The sequence below is a fragment of the Notechis scutatus genome, chromosome 2 (assembly GCF_049901735.1).
Source record: "Notechis scutatus isolate UNSWTSFEM ecotype Mainland chromosome 2, rNotScu1.2, whole genome shotgun sequence".
Taxonomy (NCBI): domain Eukaryota; kingdom Metazoa; phylum Chordata; class Lepidosauria; order Squamata; family Elapidae; genus Notechis; species Notechis scutatus.
Genome location: NC_142010.1, coordinates 23,404,579 through 23,431,925, shown reverse-complemented (window position 1 = coordinate 23,431,925; position 27,347 = coordinate 23,404,579). Strand labels below are relative to the sequence as shown.

The following is a 27,347-nucleotide window of genomic DNA, read 5'->3' as shown; positions in this document are numbered from 1 at the left end:
TTCAACCTGCCTCAATTTGGTTACTTCTGATTGGCAAGGCTGTGAGAGGTTTCTGTGGTGCCGAAAAGATGATAGAGTATGTGGAGGCATGCCCACAGCACTTGTCTATGACTCAAGAAAGTAGCCATGCCCGTTTCCAGAATACTGGGGAAAGACATGGCTGCTTTAGTGAGTTGTAGCCAAGTGCAGTGGATGCATTTGTAACATTGTACAACCTACTGATTGATCCTGGTTGGACATGCCATTTGGCCACAGCAGTACATTACCTTGAATTCTGTTTTGGGGTATTATAATCTAGGATGGAAAGTTTGGAACTGGCCTGGATTGCTTCAGTTTGTCATTCAGGTGACAATGCAAGCAATTGGAGTGTTCTTAAATGTTTAGCTGCCGAAAGACCTAAAAATGTTTCAATAACCTAAAAATGTTCAAATGCTAAAAATGTTTCAATAACCACTTTATTATAAATAAGCACGTTTTTTAATAGGTGTCCCATAGTTTCAGTTCATGATATGCTCCCACAAACAGAAATGCTCCACTAAAGAGAAAAAAACTGGCCTACCAAAAATGACTGGACTATAAATACCAATTTTCCATCGTTCATACTGACTGGCAATGAGATCAGAGTACAACAGCACCTGACAGTCCCCACATTCCTCACTTCTGTTCTTCCTGTTACCTTCCATATTTTGAGGCACAATCTAGGTTAATTCTTATTCTAGAAAGCTCTAAATCAGTAATGAATCTCCACGCTGTCCATGAAACTGTATGTTCCTGTGCCACAGCATATTCTTTTCCTTGATGTTTCCTCCATTTATTTCTCCTTCAAAATTATTCCAACGTCACTAGGAGATTCTAAAATGGTTCTCTTGCCTTTCTAAATACTTCAGAGCTTTCTCAGGATCTTCTCCAGAGATCGATGTCCTTAACAGCAATTCAAACTCATTACTTTGGGGACTTTTTCCTATCTTCATATTATTGTATTTAGTCATCATCAAAATTATAGTAAATGTCAAATTTTTTCTGTTTACACTGGACATTCGAGAATGGAAGAAAAATAATTACCAGTTTGCTTTCTTTTAAGCCACTAGCTAATTTTGATTTTTGCTGGTGGATGTATTATTTGACTGACTAGTTTTGGATGTCTCATTTCCTATTAGAATTTGGTTAATAGGACCTTTGGACTGATGTCTTCAGCAAATAATTAATCAAAGTACAATATGGTTAAATTTTGATTTAGTTTATGCAATGCATGTAAAGATGGAATGTTGAGGTTTTTTCCTCTTTGGTTTTTTGGGGAGTAATTCATAATCTTTACTAGCCACAGCATATTCAGCCCCTTAAAAATATACCTTTTATTGCTTTTGCATGATGACTTGGAGTGGAGGTAAGGCCATAATCTACTCTGCCGTCTTGGAGTATGACTATAACTGTATTTGTACTGGGTCTTCCAAGGCCTTTCCCAGAGATTAAATTCATCTCTTGAGTAAAGGAAACCAATTGATTGTAATGGAGTACACATTTTGTATTCAGAAAATTCCAGAACCCACAAAACGTCCTTAGATGGGACTTGTATAGTCTTCTGCTTGTGATCTTGGTGAGATATTATCAGCCACAATGTTTAATCATGGCTTTGGTGATTCCTAAGCTTAGGTTTCCATGCATTATAGGACTGAATCTCTCATCAATTTAAGATCCAGGGTTAGAAATCACTAGATCAGATGGACTTATTTACAAGACTGCTTCTTAAACGAGTTTGAAGTTCCCACCTATTCTAGCATGCCATTTCCATAAAAATATATTCCAAATATATTCCATATATTTCCTACTAGGCCTGGCACCATACATAAAAGGAGCCAGTGTCAGGGTAATTCCTCTCTCCCCCAACTCTGCTAAATTTCAGATTTCCATTAATACGCATAATATATTTTAATTTATTTTTCTTAAAATGGGAAAGAATGCAATAGGATACCAAAAGTTTTATATATTTATAAATTTTATTACAATCCATAAAGTATGTATTTTAGGTAGTAAGTATATCTTTCCTTATTTTACTATTAACATATTTACACTGAGGTCTTGTAACAGCATGGTTTGTAAATTATTTGTAAAACAATAAATTTTACTTTTGTAATCCATTAGTCTAATCCCTGTTTTAATATTTAAAGCAAACAAGTCAAAACCATTTTCAGGGCTATCAAAAAGAAGAAAATTGGATAATCGTGTATATAAAGTAACAGAAGCTGAAACAAGCATTAATAATAATGTTTTCCCCATTAGCAGTCCTTACTCCACATGAGATAGAGCTATTTATGTTCTCCACATAGAAATTTCCTTAGAACAGTAATCTTTTAACCCTAGCAAGTTTAAGATGTGTGTGGACTTTGATTCCCAGAATTCTAGGAATTGAAGTCCACACATCTTAAAGTTGCTAAGGTTGGGGAACACTGCCTTAGAACACAAGTAACTTTTAAATGTCTATCATTCTTTATAGAACTACTCTTACAACTAACAGAACCGCTTTCTCAAACACCTACATTTATGCAAAATAAGAGATGGGGAAGCTGTGTTCTTCTGGATGCTACTACTGGATTCCAACATTAAGCCAACACATTTAAGACATAGACATTATATATATTCTAATTCATAATTTAAGCCACTTTCTGCAGTCACCAAAACATTACCATACATGCTCATGTATAAGCCATACTGCAGATAAACTGACCCTTAAATTTTTTGTATGTTTTAATGTTTCACAATTGGTTTATCTGCATGTGGTGTATTTTATGATGCTTTGGTTAAAAATTCAAGGATTGACTTATCTGCAAGTGGGCTTCTACATTGGTATATATGAGATATAAGGGTACTTTAAAAATAACATTGCCACATATACTTGCAGAACCCAACCAAATTTTGGAGCTTAATTTTGGCTCCCAAAATTCGTGGTTTATCCATGAGTATCTACGGGATTCTAAGATCAAGTATTTAGCCTAAGAAAAGTTGCATATAATTGATATACACTTTTTCCAGATGTTGCAAATGCTATGTACAAGGATAAATTTCACTTCCTCTTTATTCTCTCTTGTCCATATAATATAGTTGCATCAGGCCTAAGACCACATATAATTTGCTGCTTCTTTCCCATTTCTGAACACAACTTGTATTCCTTGTAGCAGAGAGAATGTGCAGAACTTGGTGTCTGGAATAAGCTGTGTACAGATATGGGCAAAGCTTGTGAAAAATATCTAGGTACTGGCTATATCTCACTTTAAAAGTCTTCTCACCCACTAGCAGCCAAAGATTCCAATTGTTTCTGCAGAGGAAAGCTTTTGTAAAGGAAGATAAACCTCTGGCCCTGATAACAGTCTCTGTCCAAAGTCCATATAGGAGCCAAGTGATTTCCATATTAATCATGCTTCTCCCTTACAAAACAGGGAGAGAAAACTTTCATGTTAGCAGAAGATAAACTTTCAAATCACAAACGGCCATTCACACAGAACAATAATGAAAAAGAACCAGCTGCAAGGAATAGGCACATGTTTGAATATGTCGACTTATTTTCAACTTACGAAAACTGCAAAACTTAAATGCCTGTGTCCAGAAATGATAAAAGAGGTGAAAAGATGAGGAAGATCAGATGAAGCGTCTGCTCTTTATCATTAGTTGAAATTTAATAATTAAAAGCCTTGGAAAAAAATAAACTCTGCTTTATTGCTCTCGCTCTATCTCTTAATTAATATTTACCTTTTTTGTTTGATATCTCATCCAAGCAACATCAACAGAACCCATGCTAGTCACCAAGACAACTTTGAAGTAATTTGTATCCTGAAAACTAATTAAAATGTTTTATGAAATGCTGACATCTTGTATAATTAGGCTATTTTCAATTTTATTATTTTTAATCCACCAATACAGTACAATAGCAGCTGAAAAAATTCCTGTTCCCTGATTTAAGTCACTTTGAGAATATTTAAGAGTGGATTAGATTAGATAACTTTTTGACATGAAAACTCTGAGCTCCGTGCAATTGACAACAAGACATAAATATTTTCCTCTGGAATCAGCAGCAACCGCCTACTGTACTGTACGCCAAAGAAGTAATTGATTGGCAAAATCGTTCTGCAAATTCAGAGCTCTCCTTGGCATTTTTCAATATGGTAGCTAATTTGATAACTAAAAACAATTGGAAAAAAACATTCCCCTAATTTTTCTCTGCCTGGATGTTCAGCTCCTTCCTATCCACCCAGGGGGCATCAGTCCCAAGTCAACATATAATTTGTTCAGTGGTGGGCTGCAATTTTTTTTAACAAGTTCTCTGGCTGGGTAGGCGTGGCTGATTATTCATGTGACTGGGTAGGTAATGTCACTCATCACACCCAGCCCCGCCTCCCAGACACTCGTTGCAAAGGAAGAGGTAAGGTTCAATTGGTTGGGGCTAATCCCATCATTGGCTGGCTCCACCCCTGCCCATTTTTCAGCCTGTTTTGGAGCAGTTTTCAGGCCATTTTCCAGGCCAAAAACGGCCCAAACAAGGCCTGAAAATGGTCCAAAAACCAGGCCTTTTTCAGGCCTTTGGGGGGCTGAAAAATGGCTGAAAATGGCTCAGAAAAAGGCCCCAAAACCAGGCTGAAAAACGGGCAGGGGTGGGGGCCAGCCAGTGGTGGGGTTTGCCAAACTGCATGTGATCTTAACTACCAGTCCACGAGAACCGGTGCGAACCGGCAGCAGTCCACCTCTGAATTTGCTGCTTATTGCTTCTTAATATTAAGAAAATATTAAGTACATTTACCTTCACATAATATATTATCTAGATATTAAGAATGCATAAATCCTAATAATAATAATAGGATCTGGGTTCCCATGACACTACCACGCTTTAGGCATAAAGATGGCTAAAAATAAATCAATTCCATGGGTATAGGAGCACCTTTACAAAAAAAAACCAACCAATCAGAAATGCCCACCTTAAAATATGTTCTGTAGCCAAATTATACCAGCTAGTTACAAACTAGGTTTTTACTTAGAAATTTCCTTCTTATCACACTTTCTGATAAGAATTTTTTCATGGTCAGTCATTTGTATGCCACCTATTCAAGAAATTCTGGAGGAATACGATATATATCCGAATCCAGATAAGCGCTTTGCAGACTTTTTTCACTGCTTGCTGCTCAGAGGGGGCAGGTTAAGTCCGAGGTGACGAAGAGTCTGGAGGAAAAAAGGAGGGGGAGGGGCCACCAATAGAGTGCGAGAAGAACAGCAACCATCAGGGAGGAGAAGCTGGTGGAGGTGGAGATGAAGCTGCAAGCGGAACATCACTTGTTGCCGTAACCGGAGCTTTTGCATCAAATGTTCCTCCAGAACCTATCAAGAGGTTGGGAAAGGAAGAGAAGGAATGTTATTATAAATAATTCCTAGGTCAACCTACCTACAATCATTATGTCAGGATTCTGGCAGTTAGCCCAATCGTGAGTCTCGAGCCAAACTTCCAAAACTTCAAAAGGATTTATTGGGAGTTAACATGTCCGGCACTGCCGACTCTGAGGCACATAATTCATTGTCACCCTTGGCCCTGGTTTTCTCCCTCACCCTCTACATGTATCGTAATTCATATTCTCCAATGGGACACATCCATAGCCAAGAGTCATCAATCATGTTCTCCAGTTAGATATTTGCGCGGCAGAAACTTCGTTCACCAAGTTACTATCTTTGAAAAACTATTTATGGATTGCACTTTCTGTTTGCAAGCTGCCGCACTGCTCCCCCCTCCCTTTCTGTTGGCAACTCTAAAAAGATCATAGAAATATTTTATGAGTTGACACATTATTTTACAGGTGGTCCTCGACTTGCGATCATAATTGAATTATGGTCGTAAGTCACCGTCATTATTAAGTGGGCTAGCATGTGAGTGGACCTGATTTTTTTTTTACAATAGTTGTTAAGTGAATATATTTTACCCAATGGGTGTTTTTTTTTGGATCAGAAAACAGAAGTAAAATGCTGGAAACCAATTTAAGAAAAGTCAAAAATTGTGTCCCGAAAAGGGCTTTTTCAAAAGGCAACTGGACTTTGTTTTTCCCTTGAAGATGTTTTGCTTCTCATCCAAGAAGCTTCTTCAGCTTCTGACTGAAAAACAAAGTTCAGTTGCCTTTTGAAAAAGCACCTTTGGGACAACCATGACCTGGATGACTGAGAATCTCCACAGATGTCAAAAACTGTGGTAATGTGACTGCAGGATGCTGTGAAGAGCCATTAAGTAAGCTGGTTGCCAAGCAACCAAAATGCACGACAGTGCCTGGAATGTCCCACAGTCCTGTGACACTGTTTCATGATAGTTTTGTCAAAAAACAAGGCTTACGTGTGGCTTTCGTCAAAACTGCAAACCACTGGTTCGCTTAAAGAGCTTGGATTCACTTAACCATCATGTTGATTCGCTTAACAACCACTACAAAAATTCATAAAATCGGGTCAATCTCATGACTCCCCCTTTTTATGACTGTCACATCATACCACTCTAAGGGGCACAGGCTCCATTACAGTTGAATGTCGAGGACTATCTGCATGGAACGTCTCTACCAGAGGTGGTATTCAGCAGGTTATGACCAGTTCTGGAGAACTGGGAGCGGAAATTTTGAGTAGTTTGGAGAACTGGCAAATACCACCTCTGACTGGAGAGTTTACAGTATCCTTCCCCTGCCATGCCCACCAAGCCACACCCACAGAAGCGGTAGTAAAAAAAAATTTGAATCCCACCACTGGTCTCTACATTTCTCAGACTCCAGGATCAGCTTCTACCAACCTGCGTCCGAGGCGGAGTCTCCTCAGCAGGCATGAGAAAAGGTTCTCCAAGAACTGTTCCCACCCGAGAAGAATACACATGATCTCCTAGCACAGGGCTCAGGATCTGGGTCAGGTGTACCTGCATCTGGTTCCGGAAAGCTGCAACAAAGAACACAAGAGAAGAAGAATGACACCTAGAGCTGGCTATCCCCACTAAGAAACATCAGCTCCAGCTCCAATGGTTTGGCATGAGCTGCTAAGCTTTTCTATTTATTTTATTTGTTTGTCAAACATGTACAAGATAACAAATATAGGCATGAACATAAACATGACCAAAGGAAGTAAATACAGATAAATGGGGACAGTAAGACAGGGACAGTAGGCACGCTGGTGCTCTTATGCGTGTCCCTTTAAGGACCTCTTAGGAATGGGGTGAGATCAGAGGTGGTATTCAGCAGGTTCTGAGCAGTTCTGAAGAACCTGTAGCGGAAATTTTTAGTAGTTCGGAGAACTGGCAAATCCCACCTCCGACTGGCCCCGCCCCCATCTATTCTCTGCCTCCCGAGTCCCAGCTGATTGGCTGGGTCTTCTTTTATTGCCCTGCACAGGAGAACGGAGCTGGAAAGCAGGTTAGTGGGGTGGGGAGGGAATGGGGATTTTGCAGTATCCTTCCCCTGCCATGCCCACCACACCACACCCAGAGAACCGGTAGTAAAAATTTTTGACTCCCACCACTGGGTGAGGTCCACGGTAAACAGTTTGAGATTGAAGCTGTGAGGGTTTGAGGCCGTAACAAAAACTTTATAAGAGAGTCGACACACGACATCCAAAAATAAGATTAAATAAAAACAATAATGCTTTCTCACTCTCTCCCAATCCTCTGCCCCAAACTATGATCTACGCCGGGAGAAAAAAGGACTTGAAAGGCCAAAGCTTAAGTACATATTTTTTCCCAGCATGCATTTTGCAAAGCATTTGGAAATAAGTAGAGAAACAACAAAGTGATGGAACATGGGAAACACACAGGAAGTATAAGAACAGGTAATTTGGGGTGGAGTTGTAAGAGAAAGGGCAAAGAAAGAGCATTAAAATGAGAGACAGACAACAGAAACTAAGAGATACAAGAAAAACATAACAGTCAACTTGCCAGAAAAGCCTCATCCTTTATATAAATGAGGATACTGTCAAATTCCATTCAGTTTTTGGGAAATCAAGTACAAATAATAGTTTCTCTACAACCATGAGAATCACAACCTGATCCTTGTTTTTAAATGCCAAACTGCATGCTGTAAAGCTTTAACACATGTGGTTTGATCCCCAAAAAGGAGAAGATAATAAGTAGTCCTCAACTTACAACCGTATGTTCAAGATTATGATGGCCTCAAAAAATGGTGCTTTACAATCCATAAAGCTCTTCCAGGCATCATAAAATGTCACTCCCCATCTTGTGGTCATGTGACCAATTTCTGGTGCTTGGCAACCAGCTCTCCTTTACAACCAGTTGCCAAGCACCCTACAGTTATGTGGCCGCCATTTGCAATCCTCTTGGGAGGCAAGGAACGTAGCAAGCAGAGGGGATGGGGTGAACTGAAATCCTTTTGTGGGCTATAGTAACTGAGCGGAAACCATCCAGCTGAAAGATTTCTCCTTCATGCATGGGGGGGAGGGAAAATCCTAAAGATTTCAGCTCTGTTCCTGCATCCCTTTGAAGGACCTCCCCTCTGTGCACAGAGGGAAGGACAAGTCTCTTAGTCGGTTACAGGAACATTAGTGAGTGAAAGGGCTACCTGCCAGCAGGATTTCAGCTTCATACCAAACGGAATTCCTCCCGGCAGGCAGCTCTTTTGCTCCGTCTGCTTTACAATGCAAGAGACTGCTCAATGACTGTAATCAGAATGCTGGAATTGCTGTTAATGAGCAAAGCAGTCATGTGGGCGTCTTGCTTAACAACCGCTTTACTCAGCGACTGAGTTTGGGAATTGTGATCAAGAACTCCATCACTAAGCAATGCAGTCATAAGGGACATAGCCATGCGGCCGTGCCAACTTATAATGGCTTGTTAAGCCTGGATTCCCCAACGGGTGTTAAGGAAAACAAACTAAACAGAACGTGCAGCAAAGTCAGATAGGAAGACAGGTAAATGTGTGAGATAAGTTTTCTAGTTAACACGCAGTAAAAATACAGATATGCTTGTGCTATCAAAAATATAGTTTATTCCATTTAAGAATTATAGCATAGTCAAATAAACGGTCCATTAGTCATATATCAATTTCAGTCAAGTCTTGTCGGGGATACTCTATTTGCAATATCTGTATTGAGTAGCCAATGTCAGTTCACTTACAATAAATCAGTCCAATCTTTATTTTCTCTCCGTTGAGAAAAATAAACACTCCTTTATCTCTCTCCGTTCCAGCAAGAACGCAGTCATCAATCCATTCAGTAATTAGGGATCAGTAAGCCAAAGAGAGCGAGCTGCAATTGCCTCGCTTCTTATATTGTGCTTTTACAACCACACCCTTAATTACATTCTTGCAGTTAAAGTTACACACACTTTAACTAACAAACCATGATACCATATTTATTATTTTTACCCAAACCAGTTAGGGTAAAAATGTGATCCCTAACATGGCTGTTCCACCAATTCCTGTTGCTGCCATTAAGTGAAACCTGTATGGTCACAGCATCCCAGAGTCATGTGTTTATGCGACCTCCTGTAAGCTTCTCAAAGGTTATCAAAACTCAGCAGGGAAGGTGGCAAATAGCAATCACATGACAGCCATCCTAATTTTAGCTGGTTGCTGAGGTCCCACATAGTAATCATATGACTGCAGCGCAATTACAAGGACCATTGTTAAGTACCTCTCATTCAGCACCATGACTTATAATGGTCACTGAACAAATGGACATTAAACAAGGACTACCCGTAATCCACTTTGCCCACTTTGGTCTATTGCCCCCTCATGCCCCCTCTGCCCTACTGAGGCTTTGTAACTCACTTGTCACTGGCTGCAGCTGCAACAGGGCACAGCCGTCCTTTGAGTCCAGCACTTTGTAGCATGTCAATGTCTTTTTTACCGCCTTTGTTTGGAGACTCTTACGAGAAGGGGAAGTCACTGGCACTACCTGTAATCCAGACAAACATCAGCATTAGCACATGCTCTGAGCACCTAGTAGACCACCTGTCACCTGCCTATAAACAAGAATCTAGTCAACTAACGGCCTGCACTAAACTGGTGCTAGATAAGAGTCAACAAAATTTAGAGGGGGGAGCTAGACTTGGATCTTTTGTGGTGAGGCAAGGATTCCAAACTGATAATGCATTTAACTCCGCCTTCCCCAGCTCTGCTTGCTCTTCTTCCACATCACCTAACTAAAACCTGTGTCCATGGCAGGAAGTGTAATCCCAGACTGGCAATCCTGGGATTCTTCTGAACCTGTTACCCTTCTTGTCCAGAACAGCAGCTATAAGGCTTCCAGAACCACTGTCCAGTATCCCTGCCCTTACCAGGTCAAAGCCATCAATGTCCACCATCTTGAGGCCTATATGAATTTCTCCTTCCATAGCTACTGGAGTCCTGGTAGTAACAGCACTGCAAAGAGAAGGATATCAGGCAATGCTTTGGAAACAATAGGGAAGGTGAATGAAAAAAAAAATTCCTTTAGGAAAATCTTTCCTCAACCGATGCACTCCAAATACTTGGATTGCAAATTTTCCAACTGAGGAAATGAATGATTCCACACTTTCCCTTTCATCTCCCAAAAGGAAAACAGAAAATGTTTTCTCACCAGTAAGTAGCAACTGGATGTTTTTTCTTCTTACGCTGACTATAAAAATCTTGGATATATTGGGTGGTTTTGGGGCAGCTTGACAGCAGAACAAGTCCAGAACCTTCCCTATAAAATGCAAAGTCTTTAAAAAAATATCCATCCATTCTTTAACAGGAGCTATTAATAAATAGGGATTTGTTTAAGACCACTCAACTAATTTACAGAAGTGATGGGAGCTGAACTTCGGACATTTTCCATTCTAAAATGCAGCTTGGGTTTACATCATATCATGAGTCATGGCTGGTTTGACCGATAGTCCTGGATAATCATATAACTGACTTGAATTTATTAACCAAATCAGACAAACTACAGGTAGTTCTTGACTTATAACCAATTAATTCCATAATTATGTTGGGATGATCATTAAGCAGGTCACCACATGACATACCCAATTTTATGACCCTTGTTGTGAAAGTCAGTAAGTGAATGCAATGGGCATTAAGCAAATGTGATGGCTTTTAAGCAAACACGTTATTTCTATTGGGCCATTTTTTTTTTGTTGGAAAACAGAAGTAAACACCAGTTTCCATGCTGGCTGGGAAATTCTGGGAGCTGAAGTCCCCAAATTTTAAAATTGCCAAGATTGGAGACCTGATTAAGCGCATCATATGATGGTCTGTGAAGAAGCAACATCGTTTTTAAAATTAAGCAGGCCTGGAGGCTAGATGATGGAAGAGAGGAATGTGTGCACATATGAAATCATGATGTCTTGATATGACTTTTCTCTATCACTTTTACATTTCCCCCTGGAACTACCGTGTTTCTCATATAATAAGGCCGGGTCTTTTTTTTTTTTTTGAGCCCCCCCAAAATGGCTAGGCCGTCTTTTTGGGGGTGACTTAATTCCCCCCCTTGCATCTTCGGGCGGGCGGGCGGTGGCGGCTTGGATGTTGACCTCGGCGTTGGTGGGGCACTTCGTATCGGGGTCAACGCAGGCAGCACCATATCCGGGTGTGCAACAAAAGTACTTCCTAATGGCAAGCCCCCCCACCATTCCTCCCCATTTCGCATGTTTTAATATAGGCCTTAATTTGGGGGGAGGGGCTTAATTTCATTTCATGCCTATAAAACATGCTGGGACTTCCTATTGGGGGAGGCCGTATTGTTGGAGAAACAGGGTAGGATTCAGCTACTTACTTTTCTGGTGCTTTGATCACCTGGAGATCTTGTGGGAGATTTAGATTCTGGCTTAGCTGTGGCAGAACAGATTGCAAAGTCAGGTCTTCTGGCTTGCCTTATTGGAGGAAAAGAGAGTTTATCAATGGCACACCTTCCAACCAAATCCCTTTTACCACTCCTTCGCTTGCAGGAGATCTTTTCCCCTTACCACTGGAAGTCTGCTTGTCCTCCAGATTAAAATTAATATCAGTTCCCAATTTATTTTAAGAGAACACCTGTTATCATCACGTCTCCTAAATTATTTGGAGAACAGTGCTAACAGAGCCAATATGCAAATACTTTCACTGATTTATAAATAATGTTTCATTTATAAGAAAAATATCCAAGGCAGCTGTCCCATACCCCATTCAATCACAGGACTGCATACCTGATACAGAGATACCACAAGGTTTGTTAATAGCCACGAGGGTACCTGAAATACAAAATTGAAAGGATAAACAGCAATGAGTTCAAAACAATTCCAGAACAGGCTAACAGACTGCTCCAAAATTCAAAACAATGCTACGGTGGGATTTTATAAGTCAGAGGTTATAGTGGACTTGGCTTTGGGAGAGTGGCTATCTTATTACACTTCACAGTTCCCATGGTCATTCCTTCCTTCCCATTTTCTTTTAAATTCAGGGGAAGGAGAGAGAGAGAATATGTACACATTTAAAAAATGTACAAAGTGACTCAAGTTGTATTCTACCAGTTTCCCACATAGGTAGTCCTTATTTAACAATCACAAATTGTTTGTTAAGCAATCACAAATTTCTTGTTAAGCAAAACAATCGCTAAGTGAAATCACAACCGTGCTAATGATTTTACTTCAATTTTCTCTGCTTTACAGTTCTATGAAGGTCATAAGTGGAACGCTTGGCCGTAAAGTTACTTTTTCATCACTGTGGTAACTGTGAATGATGCTAAATGAGGACTACTTGTATCAGCAGAAAGGATTCCACTGCAAATGTCTATGAATGGCAAAAATAGCACTTAACAATAGCAATAGCACTTAGACATATACTGCTTCACAGTGCTTTACAGCCCTCTCCAAGTGGTTTACAGAGGCAGCATATTGCCGCCAACAACAATCTGGGTCCTCATTTTACCCACCTCAAAAGGATGGAAAGCTGAATCAACCTTGAGCCGGTGAGACTCGAACTGCTGGCAATCGGCAGAATTAACCTGCAATACTGCACTCTAACCATTGAGCCACCAGGGTTCTTCTATGTTCTTTGTGACTATTTCTTTTTTTTCAACAATACAAAACCACTTCTGATGTTCCATTGCAAAGTTTAGAAACCTGCAAGTCCAAGTGTACATGCAGGTAGTCCTCGACTTATAACCATTTGTTCAGTGACTGTTCCAAGTTACAATGGCATTGAAAACAAAGCAAAGTCAATGGGGAAGTCAGATTCACTATAACAACCGTGTTACTAACTTAACAACTGCAGTGATTCACTTAACAACTGTGGCAAGAAAGGTCGTAAAATAGGGCAAAGCTCACTTAATAATTGTTTTGCTTAGCAACAGAAATTTTGGGCTCAACTGCGGTCATAAGCTGAGGATTACCTGTACACGAGATTCAACATAGTTGAATCATAGTTGAATTTACTCAGCCATATCATTTACTAAATAAACCACACTGGCTGAGATCACACAGCCAACATCAAGCCACATTGTAACTTAGTCTTAGCTCATATCCCTCCAATAGTCTTAAACAGAGTTGTGCTCCACCAAGCAAGAGGAAGCTTCCTAATCAAGTATGGTAGTACATTAAAACTCAATAAAACTCCAGTTCCCCTACTGGAGCCAAGCAGATGTCTCTGGATAAACCCAATGAGGTGAAGGCAAAAGCTTGCATACTCCTTTGCTGCTGGGTACTAATTTGGGATATTGTATGAAAGTTCTGTATAGTCTTCTGCTCGTTCAAATCTCCTGCCATTCGGTCTTAATGTTTGCCCATAACTTCCAGCACAAGGATGATCAATCAGGCCTTCCAAATATTGTTGTGGTCTACTGACCATAAACCCCAGCTGGCACAGTTAACCAAGGATGATGGGAATTTGAATTCAGCAACATCGGCAGGTTTCCCTACCATCGGCTCAAGAATGATGAGAGAAGACAACATACCGTCCGCATGAATTATAGATGTTTTCAGTAGTTTCAGCAACGAATCAGGCTCCAGTGACTTTAATGGCTTCAAGTAGCTTATTTTATTGGGGGTTTCTCCCATGGGCTTGTCTACTTTTTTAAGGTTCAGCAAGTGATACCTAAGTCAAATGAAAGTTGTTTAAAAAAACATTTTAAGCCATCTTCACATTATTTTTTTCCCCAGTAATTGTTTTTTTGTTACACATCAGGGGTGTCAAACTCTCGTCGTCACGGCAGTGTCACGTGAGTTTATCGGGACTTTTTTCTCCTTTGCTAAACCGGGCGTGGGCAAGGCCAGCACTTGACGCATCAGGCCTGCAGGCCAGGAGTTTGACAGCCCTGTCATAGATGAATATCTTACCACCATTAGATATTCTTGGCAGTTAACAACTGGAATTATGCTCATCAAAAGCTTCACAAAAGGTAACTGTGGAAGTCTAGATGTGGTTGTATTGCAGTTGAGTGTTTGGAACTGCAGAATAGCAACATCCAAACCACCACCAATTCCTTTATTGTACATAAGAGATCAAGTAAATGGATAGCAATACCACTTTAGACTTATATACTGCTTCACAGTGCTTTTACAGCCCTCTCTAAGCGGTTGACAGAGTCAGCCTATTGCCCCCAACAATCTGGGTCCTCATTTTACCCACTTCGGAAGGATGGAAGGCTGAGTCAACCTTGAGCCTGGTGAGATTCGAACTGCTGGCAGTTAGCAGTGAATTTATTTATTTATTGAATTTATATTGCCGCCTATTCGCCCATGACGACTCAAGGTGGCTCACAGAATTAGCCTGCAATACTGCATCCATGGATGCCCGGGGAGGAGAGAGATTTTAACATGAACACAATAAATGAATGAACTACTCTAAAGATTCATTCCATTCTAATTTTGAAACAAAGTTAGCATCATTGACTTCATCTGTCTCGAAATTCTCACAGGGCAGCTAGGTGTTTTATATGCAGCATGGCTGAAAACAGAGCTTTCTATATTTGTTGAATGAACAGATTTTAGAAATATCCATGCTTAGAAGTGGAAGCTTATGTAAATACATATCTTGAACTTTATCCCTAACCGAACTCTTCAAGTTCAAACCAGGAAACAAGAGCAAGCTGTATATAGATGAAACAGTTACGCTTGTTTCAAATTTTCTTAGACATACATTGAAATACAACTACAGCCATCCAATACTTTTCTTGCTCACTTCCCATCAATTTCATTCATGCATTTATTTGGAGAGGCAGAAAAAAGTAGCTCAAGGTAAATAGATTCCCATTTATAAACCTGGAGAAAGAAAAAACTATCCTGCACATCAGATGTGGCATTCAGCAGGTTCTGACGAGTTATGGAGAACCGGTAGCGGAAATTTTGTGTAGTTCGGAGAACTGGCAAATGCCACCTGTGACTGGAGATTTTACAGTATCCTTCCCCTTCCACACCCACCAAGCCACACCCACAGAACCGGTAGTGAATAAATTTGAATCCCACCACCGCTGCACATCAATGTTTCTCAACCTTGGTAGCTTGAAGATGTGTGGACTTCAACTCCCAGAATTCCCCACATTCTGAGGAACTCTGGGAACTGAAGTCCACACATCTTCAAGCTACCAAGGTTGAGAAACATTGATGCACATGCTGAACAAGGTTGGTGCATGCAATAAACAGGTCCAGTCGAAACCCAAAGGACAGCTGTCTCGAATTGTCTCTCGGCTACTTTTCCTCTAATAGGAGAACTTCCAGTCATTCCGGAGGTGTCTCCCCACATCCCTCTTTGCGAGATATGTAGGCAGGGGGTGCAGTCACTGAAGAAACATACAGGTAGTTGTCGACTTACAGCAGTTCATTTAGTGACCGTTCAAAGTTACAATGGCACTGAAAAAAGTGACTTATGACCATTTTTCACGCCGACGAGTTACATTTGGAAGCTTGACAACTGACTCACATTTATGGCAGTTGCAATGTCCCGGAGTCACATGATCCTCCTTTTGCAACCTTCTGACAAGCAAAGTCAATGGGAAAATTCAGTTCATTTAACAACCGTGTAACTAATTCAAGAACTGCAGTGATTCACTTAACGAATGTGGCAAGGAAAGTTGTAAAATGGGGCAAATCTCACTTAACAACGATTTCACTTAGCAACAAAAATTTCCGGCTCAATTGTGGTTGCAAGTCGAGGACTACTTGCATCTCTTGCCGGCACGAGTCATGCCTGTTGAGTTTCTGCTGTCACGCACTGCACCGACAGAAGTCCGGGTGGAAGAACGCGAGTTAAGGCGCTAATCGGCAAGTGACCGATTTTTCTTACCAAGCCGGCGGAGTAGTGGAATGCGCGCGCAGCCTTCCGCGCGCGCGGACCACGCGGCGGAGGCTCAGCCCGAACATCCCGAGCGCGCCGCGACCAGCCCGGAAGCATCTACTGGCCGGTAGACAAGGCGTGTGACGTCCGCATGAAAAGCAAGGTGCCTGCTGGGAGATGTAGTTTCTTTCGAAGGAGAGGCATATGACGCATAAGCACCACCTTTTTTCCCTGTTTAAAAAAATAAATCTAGGAACGCCCCCCCGCCCCCACAGAACAGCCATTGGCTGAAGTACAAATTCGCAGGAGGCAGGGCTCCAAGATCAACACGTTAACACATGCTAACGCGCATGCGCTCTTCGCCTTGGCGGTCTCTCTGTGCCCCTCGTGAAAATGGCTTCGCGCGCGGGACCTCGAGCCACGGGAACCGATGGCAGCGACTTCCGGCACCGGGAGCGCGTGGCCGAGCATTACCAAATGAGGTGGGGTGTGGGGTGTCGCGCTCATGCACCCATTAGGAAGCCAAAAAATTTTTTTTCTTCCTGTCTTTAAACCTGCATGTGGGGTTGCAAACGGGTTTAGCATGCTGTTAGATTGCATTTGAATAATGAGGTTAATCATTAAACATTCATTTCTCCTTAATATTTTATTCTTGATGGCTTATCCTCTACGTCACAAGCCTACAAAAATACACAGCAGGTAGCTGTGGCAGCATTTAGCTCAGCTCAAAACAGCTAAATAGGATTAGTACTTGAATGGGAAATCCCCAGGACTCTGGGCTGTAGAGAAGCCCGAGAAGTTGAAAAGCTTTCTGGAAGAAATAGTAGAAATTTATTATTGCCCAGATGATGTGCCTTTGCGGTCAGCCAGATTTGGCTTGCCTGGAGGATCTCTTCATTTATAAGATGCTCTTGCAAGGTTTGAATGAGAAATATCCAACGAAGCCATTTCTGGAGATCTAAAGAGAGTTTATTAGGAGAAGAAAACAAGGAAAAACAAGGGTGGCAAGTATCACCTAGACAGGCTTTCAAATGGAACACATCCATTCAATCCAGCTAACTTTTAATGTCTTCGTTTTCACCACATTTCCAATATTTGTTTCGGCTGGAGAGGGAATCTGGGCCTCTTGCTTTGGTATGAATCAAGACTTCCTTGTTTTCTTGGCCATTGTCCTCTGCTTTTTGGAGTAGAGAAAATAGCTGCCTTAAAGTATATTTACTTGTAAACACAGGTTTTAGCAGGATTATTGTTTTATGCAAGTCACTTTCAACTCATGGAAACTTTCTGGAGGAGTCCCTACAGTCCTCATGGCAAGGATTTTTGATTTCAAGGGTTCTCTGATGATGTGAGTTTGGCCAACTGACCAAAATATTATTTGGTACTTAAGCCCACCTTACTTACTGATTTATTTATTGCATTTTTATCCTGCCTTTATCACTTTATAAATATATCAAGATGGAGAACATATATAATACGCCTTCCTCCTCCTCCTATTTTCCTGCAACAACAACCCTGAACTGGCCTGAGAGAGAATGACTGATCAAATCACCCAGTCAGCTTTCATGCCTAAGGCAGAAATAGAACTCAGTCTTCTGGTTTTTAGGCCAGCACCTTAACCACTCTGGATTGATACAGGAATTGACTTGGTTTTTACTATTGGCAGGGGTGGAGTTGAAGAGCCAGGGTACAAGTGGTTTAAGTAAATACTGTGTACAGCTGTCACACAGTGGTAATTTAGCTGGTGACATTTTTTCCATTGCAATATCATTACATTGGGAAAAACACTCACCGCATGTTTGCTTGTTATGCAATGATAAAAGCCCTGGGGCTTTGGGAGAAAAACATTTTTCATGAATGCCTCTTGACCTTTCTCACAAAACAGTTTTCCTCAAAGAAGCAAATATCTATCCTGTAATTGAGGAATGGGTAATGAAGCACCCATTGGTGATTTTTTTAAATAGCTGCCAGATTGTCTGCAGTAGCTGGATACTTTTTTCAAAAGATTATTTTAAATGAAATAAAAGGAAGTGCCCATTGAAAAATAAGTACCGATTTTATTTATACAGGTAGTCCTTGAAAATTGAGCCCAATTTTCTAGGCAAGACAGTTGTTGAGCGCAGGATCAAACTCACCCTTCCTCCTTCCATCTTTTCTCTGCTTTCCACAGCGTATCACTCAAGTCTGAGATTAAGAAGTTGATCTACATGCAGGTGGGCCTGTGGCTGTTGGTGGCAGCACAGATGTGCGTAGCTCACTTCAAACTTCTACCCCATGACAAGGTGGCCATGCCTTACCAGTGGGAGTACCCATACTTGCTCAGCATCATCCCTTCCCTCTTTGGCCTCTTCTCCTTTCCCCGAAACAATATCAGCTACCTGGTGATTTCCATGATCAGCACCGGCCTCTTCTCAGTGGCGCCTCTCATCTACGGCAGCATGGAGATGTTCCCGATGGCTCAGCAGCTCTACCGCCACGGCAAAGCCTACCGCTTCATCTTCGGTTTCTCTGCAGTCTCTGTCATGTATTTGTTGGTCGTGGTGGCAGTGCAAGTTCATGGCTGGCAACTTTATTACAGCAAAAAGCTCTTGGACTCCTGGTTTACCAGCACTCAGGAAAAGAAGAAGAAGTAAACAAGGGGTTGGCAGTCTCCTGAGGGAGAGGGAGATAGTGCTCTTGGGTTTCTCTCACAGTCATACTGAGCAAATGGGAGATCCAGGGGTTCCAGCTGCCTGAATGAACATTGAACTCTCGGTGTGGTTGTTTTCCAGCTTGTGTGATTTACAACTGGGAGTTGTAGGCTTGGGTAGTGTTGATTTGGAAGGGATTTAGGGGATCCTCCTTCCAAAGGAGAGGCAACTGATACCCTTTAGAGCAGGGGTGTCAAACTCGTGTCGTCATGTGATGTATCACGACTTCCCCCCCCTCTTTGCATGGGCGTGGCCAGCACGTGATGCATCCGGCCCGTGGACCGGGAGTTTGACAGCCCTGCTTTAGAGATAATGCTTTCCTCACTTGACTTAGGCAGATGAGACTCGCTGGAGTCTCCTGTTGGTTTGAACAAACCAATATTGAGCTATGCCACATGCACTTTAAAAGATTCACCGGTGCACAATAATTGGATCCTAGTAGGAATAGGAAAGCAGCACACAGCACGGCCAGGAACTCCCTCCCTCCCTCCAACTCCCACTTCAGTATATTATTGGGCCCAACCAAGAGATGTTTGCCATGTGTGGTCATGCTTCCCGGAGCAGCTACTTACCCTGGCGGTAAGAGCTGCCACCCAATTTTACTCTTTCTCCAGCCCTACCAACAAGGGACTGGTACATGCCAAGCACTGAGACCTCCCCTGCTGAATTTTCCCTTAGCTTGACTTGCCATCTACCCTGTCCAACCTCGGAGAACCACGTTCCAGGGACTGACTGCCTTTTGTTACAAGCTGTCTAGGTTGCCACCCATCTCTGCTCTCATGCTTGTGAACCAAATAAAATGCTACATTAAAAGTCTTGCCCCAGGATCTTTTGTGGATTGGAAGTGGGTGGGTGGTGGTTGTGATGGGCAGCTGATAGCAGTCGTATCAGTATTTCTCAACTTGGTTACTGTTAAGGTGTGTGGACTTCAACTTCCAGAATTCCCCAGCTGGTTGGGGAATTCTGGGAATTGAAGTCCTCACTTCTTAAACTGGCTATAGTTGAGGAACACTGAGTTGCATGCAGCATATTTTTTTTCTTCTACTCTGGCTTCCTGGCAGATGTTCTTTAACTCAGGCAACCTGGTGGGCAGTGCAATGGGAAAGACTAAAGTTAAATTTAAGCAGATTCTTTGCCCCCCTCTCTCTTTTCTCTTTCTCCCTGCTCTTCAGGTTGCCAGCTAAGGGACAGATATTCAGGTGTATCTGTCAACACATGTTTAAAAACACACCATGCACATATATGTAGTTTTCCTTGATGACAGCCATCAGATTTGTAGAGATGTTTTTGCCTCCACAGAGGAAGGAACAGCAGAACCACAATGGCGGATTTTAATTTCCTTGGGAGGGAGGATAATAGGAAGAATGGCAAAGAAGCGCCAAAATTATTTATTTTTCTTTTGGCTTCTGATAAAACACATTTACTTGATGGAAAGGGATAGTGTATATTTCAGGCAATCTTAAATTGCCACTCCAATGGATCAGCCTATCTGGGTTTGCAGAATGACAAGATAATGTGCTTGATTTCTCTGTGAAACGATGTTTTTGACAATGTTTAATACTATACCACCAATCTTAAGAGGCCAATGAAAATCCTGCCCTGAGGAAGTCGCAATTGCTGAGGTTTTTTTTTTTTTTAATGGTAATGGAGTACAAATTAATCCTTTGTGATTTTTTTTCCTGTGGAGGAGCTGAAGAGCAACCTCTTATAAAAAACACAAGCAACAAGATAAAAGAATATATTTGTATGGTTCGGTTAGGGATAAAGTTCAAGATATTACATAGGATTTACTAGAAAGCTTCAAAATAAGATTTCAAATAGCACAGGTTATATTATGCAAGATGTCCCACACAAAATAGGTCAGCAAAAAAACAGAATGATAATGGGATTATCTGAAGGATGAGGCTGCCAGGGAGAAAAGGAAATCCAGTAAAAATCAGTATATTGTTCTAATTCTGCTATGTCTCACTCAGGCACATTACATAACCTTTTTAAGCAAGAAAATATACATTCCATTGCTCCATCCACACTCAACAATTCTGTGAGGTAGGATAAACTGGGTGGAGTTTCATAGTTGAGCAGAAAGATTTAAATCAAGATTTTGGTCTAAATGAGGCATTTCAAACACTAGATAATTACTTTAATTCTTATAATTGAAATAATTTCTATTTTCAAATAATAGGAAAGTAAACCAAATTCCATTTTGTTCTCAGTAATATGTTTTTTTAAAGTGGGTCATGTTGTGTCTTTTGCTTTATTTTATGGTTTATTGTTCCAACAAATTCAGCCATTTTACTATTAGACCTTTAATCCTTCGAAGAAAATGAATTAGCTCCTGTAACAGGTACACTTGAAGTACAGGATGGGATGAAATCTATGTAGTAAAAGGTAAAGGTTTCATTGTCTAGTTGTGTCCAACTTTAGGGTGTAGTGCTCATCTCCGTTTCTTGGCCAAGACATTTTGTGTGGTCATGTGGCCAGCATGGCTATACACCAAAAGCGCATGGAATTCTGTTACCTTCTCGCTGAAGTGGTACCTATTAATCTACTCGCATTCACATACTTTCGAACTAGGTAGGCAGAAGTTGGGACAAGAATGGGAGCTCATCCTACTGCATAGACTAGAGCTCAGGTTTCAAATCCAGGCTATCCACTTGCCAGCTGACAAGCTCACCATCTTTAACTGCTGAGCCATCATACCCTCTAATCTTCTAGCACAGGGATGGCAAACCTTTTTGTTGTGGTGGGCCAAAAGCACGTGTGTGCTGGCACCCACAATGCAATGCGTCCTGCCCCCTCTGCATGCAACACCCCTGCCCCACCCCCTTACCTGCACTGCAGATGCACGCACCTCCCAGCTGATTTTTGGCCTGTTTGAGGCCGTTTTCGCCCTCCCGGAGGCTCGAAGGAAGCCTCCGCAACCTCAGGAGGCCAAAAACGCGCCCATTTTGGCACTTCCGGTATTTCTGGAAGGCCCGTTTTTTGGCCTCCGGAGGCTGCAGAGGCTCCAGCCTCCAGAAGGGCGAAAAAGACCTCAAATGGACTGAAAATCAGCTGGGAGATACGCACATGTGCAGCGCAGGTAAGTTTGGCTGGGGCTCATGTGCCTGCACAAATGGCTCTGAGTGCCACCTGTGGCACGCCTGCCATAGGCTCGCCATCATGGTTCTACAGGCACTTTCCCCACCTTCCGGCCACAGAATTTGGCCCCTTAAATAAAAATTAATATTAAAAAATAAATAAATAAATATAATATATAATAAAATATAAAATAAAAAAAAAAAAAAAAAAATTAATAATTTTTAATTATTTTTTTTTTTTTATTAAAATTTTTTCCAGGGGGCCCCCTCCCCCCCCTTGCCAGGGGTGGGGGGGAAGCTCGCCCCCCCCCCACCGGCGGGGGCAAGCACGCGGGGCGGCCGCGTGTGGGCGCGGCTGCCCCCCGCCTCCCCCCGCCCTGCCCCCCTCGCCCGCGCGCCAGCAGGAGGGGCGGGCGGGCTGCCCGCCCCCTTCCCCGCCCCCTCTCTCCTCTCTCGCTGGTTTTGCCTGGGCGCACGGCCGGCCGGTACCTGTTCTAGCAGATCATTTATTTTGAAGTAGGACATCCTGAAGTATCCAAATAAATAAAAGACCTCTGTTGGAAAAAAAAAAAAACAAAAAACCTCACCAGCCTCCAAAGTCATTAAAAAGTAAAAAATGTTCCTGGTGTTCAAATGAAATCTAAGTCAAGTCTGCGTTTACTCAAGTTCAGCTCCTGCTCACTTCATGGACTCACCCCTGTATTTCCTGTTGTGAAGGAGATATTTGCCAGTGCCTTTTCCTGGGAAGTTATTTTAATTTATCAGCCTAGCTTACAACCCATCCAAGTATTACTATGATCTAATTGTTGTATATAGACATTTGCATACTCGTAATACTACGTTCCGATTGGACAATCACTACCGCCTAGCGATTGGTGGTTAACAACATGTTATGATTGGCCGCCTAAACGGCGGGAGGTTTAAAATGATGCCATTGGTTGCGAGCCGCGAGCAGCCGCTATAAAAGAGGCTGCCGCGGCTCGAGTTTAGTTGAAGTTACTGACAGTTAAATAAAGAGCAGAACTCAACTCCGGTCTCGAGTCTATCTTGTTCTGGCGATAGAACACTAATCTTTGTTGTTGTTGTTGTTGTTTTGGTGCCCTTCAGTTGGTACTGAGCCCCGGCGAGTGCCTGAACTCTAGTCCCCTGCAGTGATCTTGGCAAGCTTTCAGAAGTTGCCTCCTTCCTAGAGGGAGAGACTGGCATAAGCCCCCCAAGCTGGCTTCATGCCTAAGGCTGGGACTAAACTCACAGTCTCCGAGTTTCTACCCTGATGCTTTAATCATTACAACAAACTGGCTCTTTGGTTTAATGAAAATCAGCCAAGGCCAGCTAGGTGCAGCTATTTCAATTCAGATCGGGAGAGGGCAGTGATTTACCACTAGCAGGTGATTGTTATGATAAACTGAGAATTCTGCAGTGCATGATTTAAAAGTTTATTCCTGGAATGTTGTACCGTAATGCTAGGAAAGTGGTGGGCATTTACAACAAGAAAAGCCACATTTTTCTTCCACTGAAATACTTTAAAACGAGACGAGAAAAACTGCGGGCAAATGAAGCAATGTTTTGGCCGGGTTTTGGGTTGGGGCCAGGATGTAATGAGTCTGCTCCAGCTGGCTCTTAACCAGAGGTGGTATTCAGTAGGTTCTGACCAGTTCTGGAGAAACGGTAGCGGAAATTTTGAGTAGTTCAGAGAACCGGCAAATACCACCTCTGACTGGAGATTTTACTGTATCCTTCCCCTGCCACGCCCACCAAGCCACGCCCACAGAACTGGTAGTAAAAAAATTTGAATCCCATCACTGCTCTTAACATGTTTTGTTACTTCTTGCCAGCCACCCTTTCCAGAGAGATAGTCAGTTTTTCCATGTCTACTGTCAGGATTCCAGCACTTACTTTTTGGGTACTGCGGTTACAGTATATATCTGTTCACAGTTGCTTTTTTGCATTCTTGAAAAAGTTTGTTTCTCTTGGGCTACTTGCCGGTTTATTCAGTTACAAGTGAAAACATTCTATTTTATGCTTTCTTTTATCCCATGGATTCCCTCCTCAACCCACAGTTGAAAGTACAGGTATATTCGTTTAGTGACCATTTGAAGTTACAACAACACTGGAAAAAAATGACTTATGACTATTGTTTACACATACAACTATTGCAGCATCCCTTGGTGACGTGATCAAACTGTGGACATTTAGCAACTGGTATATATTTATGATATATAGTGTCTCGGACTCATCACCTTTTGTGACCTTCTGACAAGCAAAGTCAACATACTGTTATCAACTTAACAACTGCAGTGATTCACTTAACAACTACATCAGTGAAGATCGTAAAATGGGGCAAAATTTACTTGACTGTCTTGCTTAGCAATGGCAATTTTGGATTCAAATGTCATAAGTCTGGGATTACCTGTCTAGAAGCAGACCCAGAAATACTGAAAATATACATGGACTTTAACGGGGAGCGATGACTCAGCGCTTAAAGATGATGAACTTGCCAGCTAGAAAGTTGAGAGCCCAGATTCGAGACCCTAGCATTGTATGACAGGGTGAGCTCCCATTACTTGTCCCAGCTCCTGCCCTTCTAGCAGTTTGACAGCATGCAAATGCAAGTAGATAAATAGGTACCATATCGGAAGGAAGGTAACAACAATGTTAAGACCCTTTCTGTGATCTTATGGCCATCATGACTATATGCATATAGTCATGCTGGCCATAAGACCATGGAAAAGGTTTTCAGACAACACTGGCTTCTTCGGCTAAGAAACAGAGATGACCATTGCCTGCAAGAATCAGACATGACTTGATAGGGAAACCCTTTATCTTTATACTGTACAGGGTATTGCCTATAAAAGGGAGAGAGAGAGATGCTATTTGAGTCAGTACAAAACTAACTTGTAAAATAGCTAGTTCACACAAGAGGGAGCTCTTGACTGATTTTTATTTCCTGCAGCAAGCAAGTCTAAGTTAGTGCTTTGGCAAAAGCCCAAACATAGATTAAATGCAGCCAGTGGCTTTCATTCTGCACCTAAAACATTGAAGAGCAGCGAAAGGCAGTGGGAGGAAAGCAAATTAATCTGTCCTCCTTTCCAAATAGAACCTGGCCCAGTGTTTCCTATTTTCTCTCTCTCTCTCAGGGCCCCCTCTCACTTTATAAAATTATAGACAGCCCCAAGAGAACTTTTATTTGTATGCATTATATTTGTCAATATTATTGTGAAATATTAAAATGAATATTGTACAATATTTACAACACTGTAAGTTGTAGTAATACAATAAATAATATACTTATTGGTATCATTACTATAATATTACTCTGTTGCTTTCCATGTACACTGACAGCTTTTGCACTGGAGACAAATTCCTTGTGTGTCCAATCACACTTGGCCAATAAAGAATTCTATTCTAGTCATTCTTCTATTCTATTCTATTCTATTCTATTCTATTCTATTCTATTCTATATTCTATTCTATATTCTATTCTATTCTATATTCTTTTGTTATATTCTATTCTATATTCTTTTATTCTATTCTATTCTATTCTATTCTATTCATCTGTTGCCACTACCCACAATTTTTGATCCAATTTTAATATTGTATTATTTTTCAACATAAGATGGCCAGTCTTTTTGATTTGGGGGGACGGGATACTTTAAGAAATACTACCTTGTTTTCTCCTTTGGCTTCTAAGGTGGTTGGCACTATAATAAAAGTTTGAACTTCTTAGGCAAGCTGTTTTCCAGTCTGGAATGGAAAGAGTCTGCTAAAGGCCTCTGATATCATTCCTTATTTGCTCTCAGGTACAGTATTACCTCTTCAAGTGTCCGCCCTAAAAGATAGACCAGACTAAAAAAATAATGTCGTGTAGGTAAGGACTACTTTTATTTTAAAAGCTACAAGTCCTTTATTTCAGAAAGGTGTCCTTTAGATTTGATTATTTTTCAAAAGCTCACTTTTGTCTTTTATTTGGCTCGTTTAATATGTCAGACTTGCCATGTCACGTTGTCATGTATCACAACATTCTCTCTTTTTTGGCAGCTGCCAAAAAAGCTAATGCAATCCTAAATTGCATTAACAGAGGGATACAATCGAGATCAAGGGAGGTACTAATACCACCCTATACAGCCTTAGTAAGACCACACCTAGAGTACTGCGTCCAGTTTTGCTCACCAGATTATTAAAAAATAGTTGAGAGTCTAGAAAAAGTACACAGAAGAGCAACCAGGATGATTAGGGGACTGGAGACTAAGGCATACGAAAAACGGTTGCAGGAACTGGGCTTGGCTAGTCTAGTGAAGAGAAGGACCAGGGGAGGCATGATAGCGGTCTTCCAATATTGAGGGGCTGCCACAGAGAGGAAGGGGTCAAGCTATTTTCTAAAGCACCCGAAGGCCAGACAAGGAATAATGGATGGAAACTGAACAAGGAGAGATTTAACCTGGAAATAAGGAGAAACTTTCTGACAGTGAGAACAATCAACCAATGGAACAGCTTGCTCTGGGAAGTTATGGGAGCACCCTCACTTGAAACTTTCAAGAAGAGATTGGACTCACATCTGTCAGAAATGGTGTAGGGTCTCCTGCTTGGGCAGGGGGTTGGACTAGATGACCTACAAGGTCCCTTCTGTTAGGGATAACATTGTTTACCCTAACTGGTTTGGGTAAAAATAATAAATATGGTATCATGGTTTGTTTGTTAAAGTGTGTGTAACTTTAACAGCAAGAATGTAATTAAGGGTGTGGTTGTAAAAGCACTATATAAGAAGCGAGGCAATTGCAGCTCGCTCGCTCTGGCTTACTGATCCCTAATTACTGGTTGGATTGATGACTGCGTTCTTGCTGAAATGAGGAGAGAAAAAGGAGTGTTTGTTTTCTCAATGGAGAGAAGATAAAGATTGGACTGATTTATTGTAAGTGTACTGACATAGGCTATTCAACACGGACTTTGCAAATATAGTATCCTCGACAAGACTTGACTGAAATTGATATATGACTAATGGACCGTTTATTTTGACTATGCTATAATTCTTAAATGGAATAAACAATATTTTTGATAGCACAAGCGTATCTGTATTTTTACTGCGTGTTAACTAGAAAACTTATCTCACACATTTACCTGTCTTCCTATCTGACTTCGCTGCACATTCTGTTTAGTTTGTTTTCCTTAACACCGCTTGGGAATCCAGGCTTAACACCTTCCAACTCTGATTATCTGTTATCGTTGCGAGCTGGGGTGGGTGTGGCCTGCGCATGATGCATCCGGCCTGCGGGCTGCCAGTTTGACACCCCTGGTATAAATGGTGCCAATCATGTACCATTCATTTACATTCCTGTGCAAAATTTCAGAAACTGAATTGTCTTTTTAAAAACA

At 41.5% G+C, this 27,347-nt stretch overlaps 2 protein-coding genes across 3 annotated transcripts; one reads left to right on the top strand and one right to left on the bottom strand.

The window, feature by feature from the left end:
* Positions 1-1,975: 1,975 nt before the first annotated feature.
* On the bottom strand, positions 1,976-16,373 carry RPUSD3 (RNA pseudouridine synthase D3). Of its 2 annotated transcripts, none has more exons than XM_026682636.2 (9): positions 16,221-16,373; positions 13,894-14,033; positions 12,149-12,193; positions 11,740-11,836; positions 10,561-10,668; positions 10,280-10,364; positions 9,771-9,897; positions 6,794-6,933; positions 1,976-5,358 (listed from the first exon to the last, which is right to left on the bottom strand). In XM_026682636.2, the coding sequence occupies exons 1-9, from the start codon at positions 16,295-16,297 to the stop codon at positions 5,152-5,154; spliced, it is 1,026 nt and encodes a 341-aa protein (XP_026538421.2). In that variant the 5' UTR covers positions 16,298-16,373; the 3' UTR covers positions 1,976-5,151. The 2 variants fall into 2 exon arrangements, with proteins under 2 accessions (XP_026538421.2, XP_087810610.1); XM_087954484.1 differs by having other exon boundaries at positions 15,858-16,326.
* A 192-nt stretch (positions 16,374-16,565) lies between these two features.
* Positions 16,566-19,711, top strand: JAGN1 (jagunal vesicle mediated transporter 1). The gene is made up of 2 exons (XM_026682638.2): positions 16,566-16,693; positions 18,379-19,711. The coding sequence occupies exons 1-2, from the start codon at positions 16,605-16,607 to the stop codon at positions 18,839-18,841; spliced, it is 552 nt and encodes a 183-aa protein (XP_026538423.1). The 5' UTR covers positions 16,566-16,604; the 3' UTR covers positions 18,842-19,711.
* Positions 19,712-27,347: the final 7,636 nt, after the last annotated feature.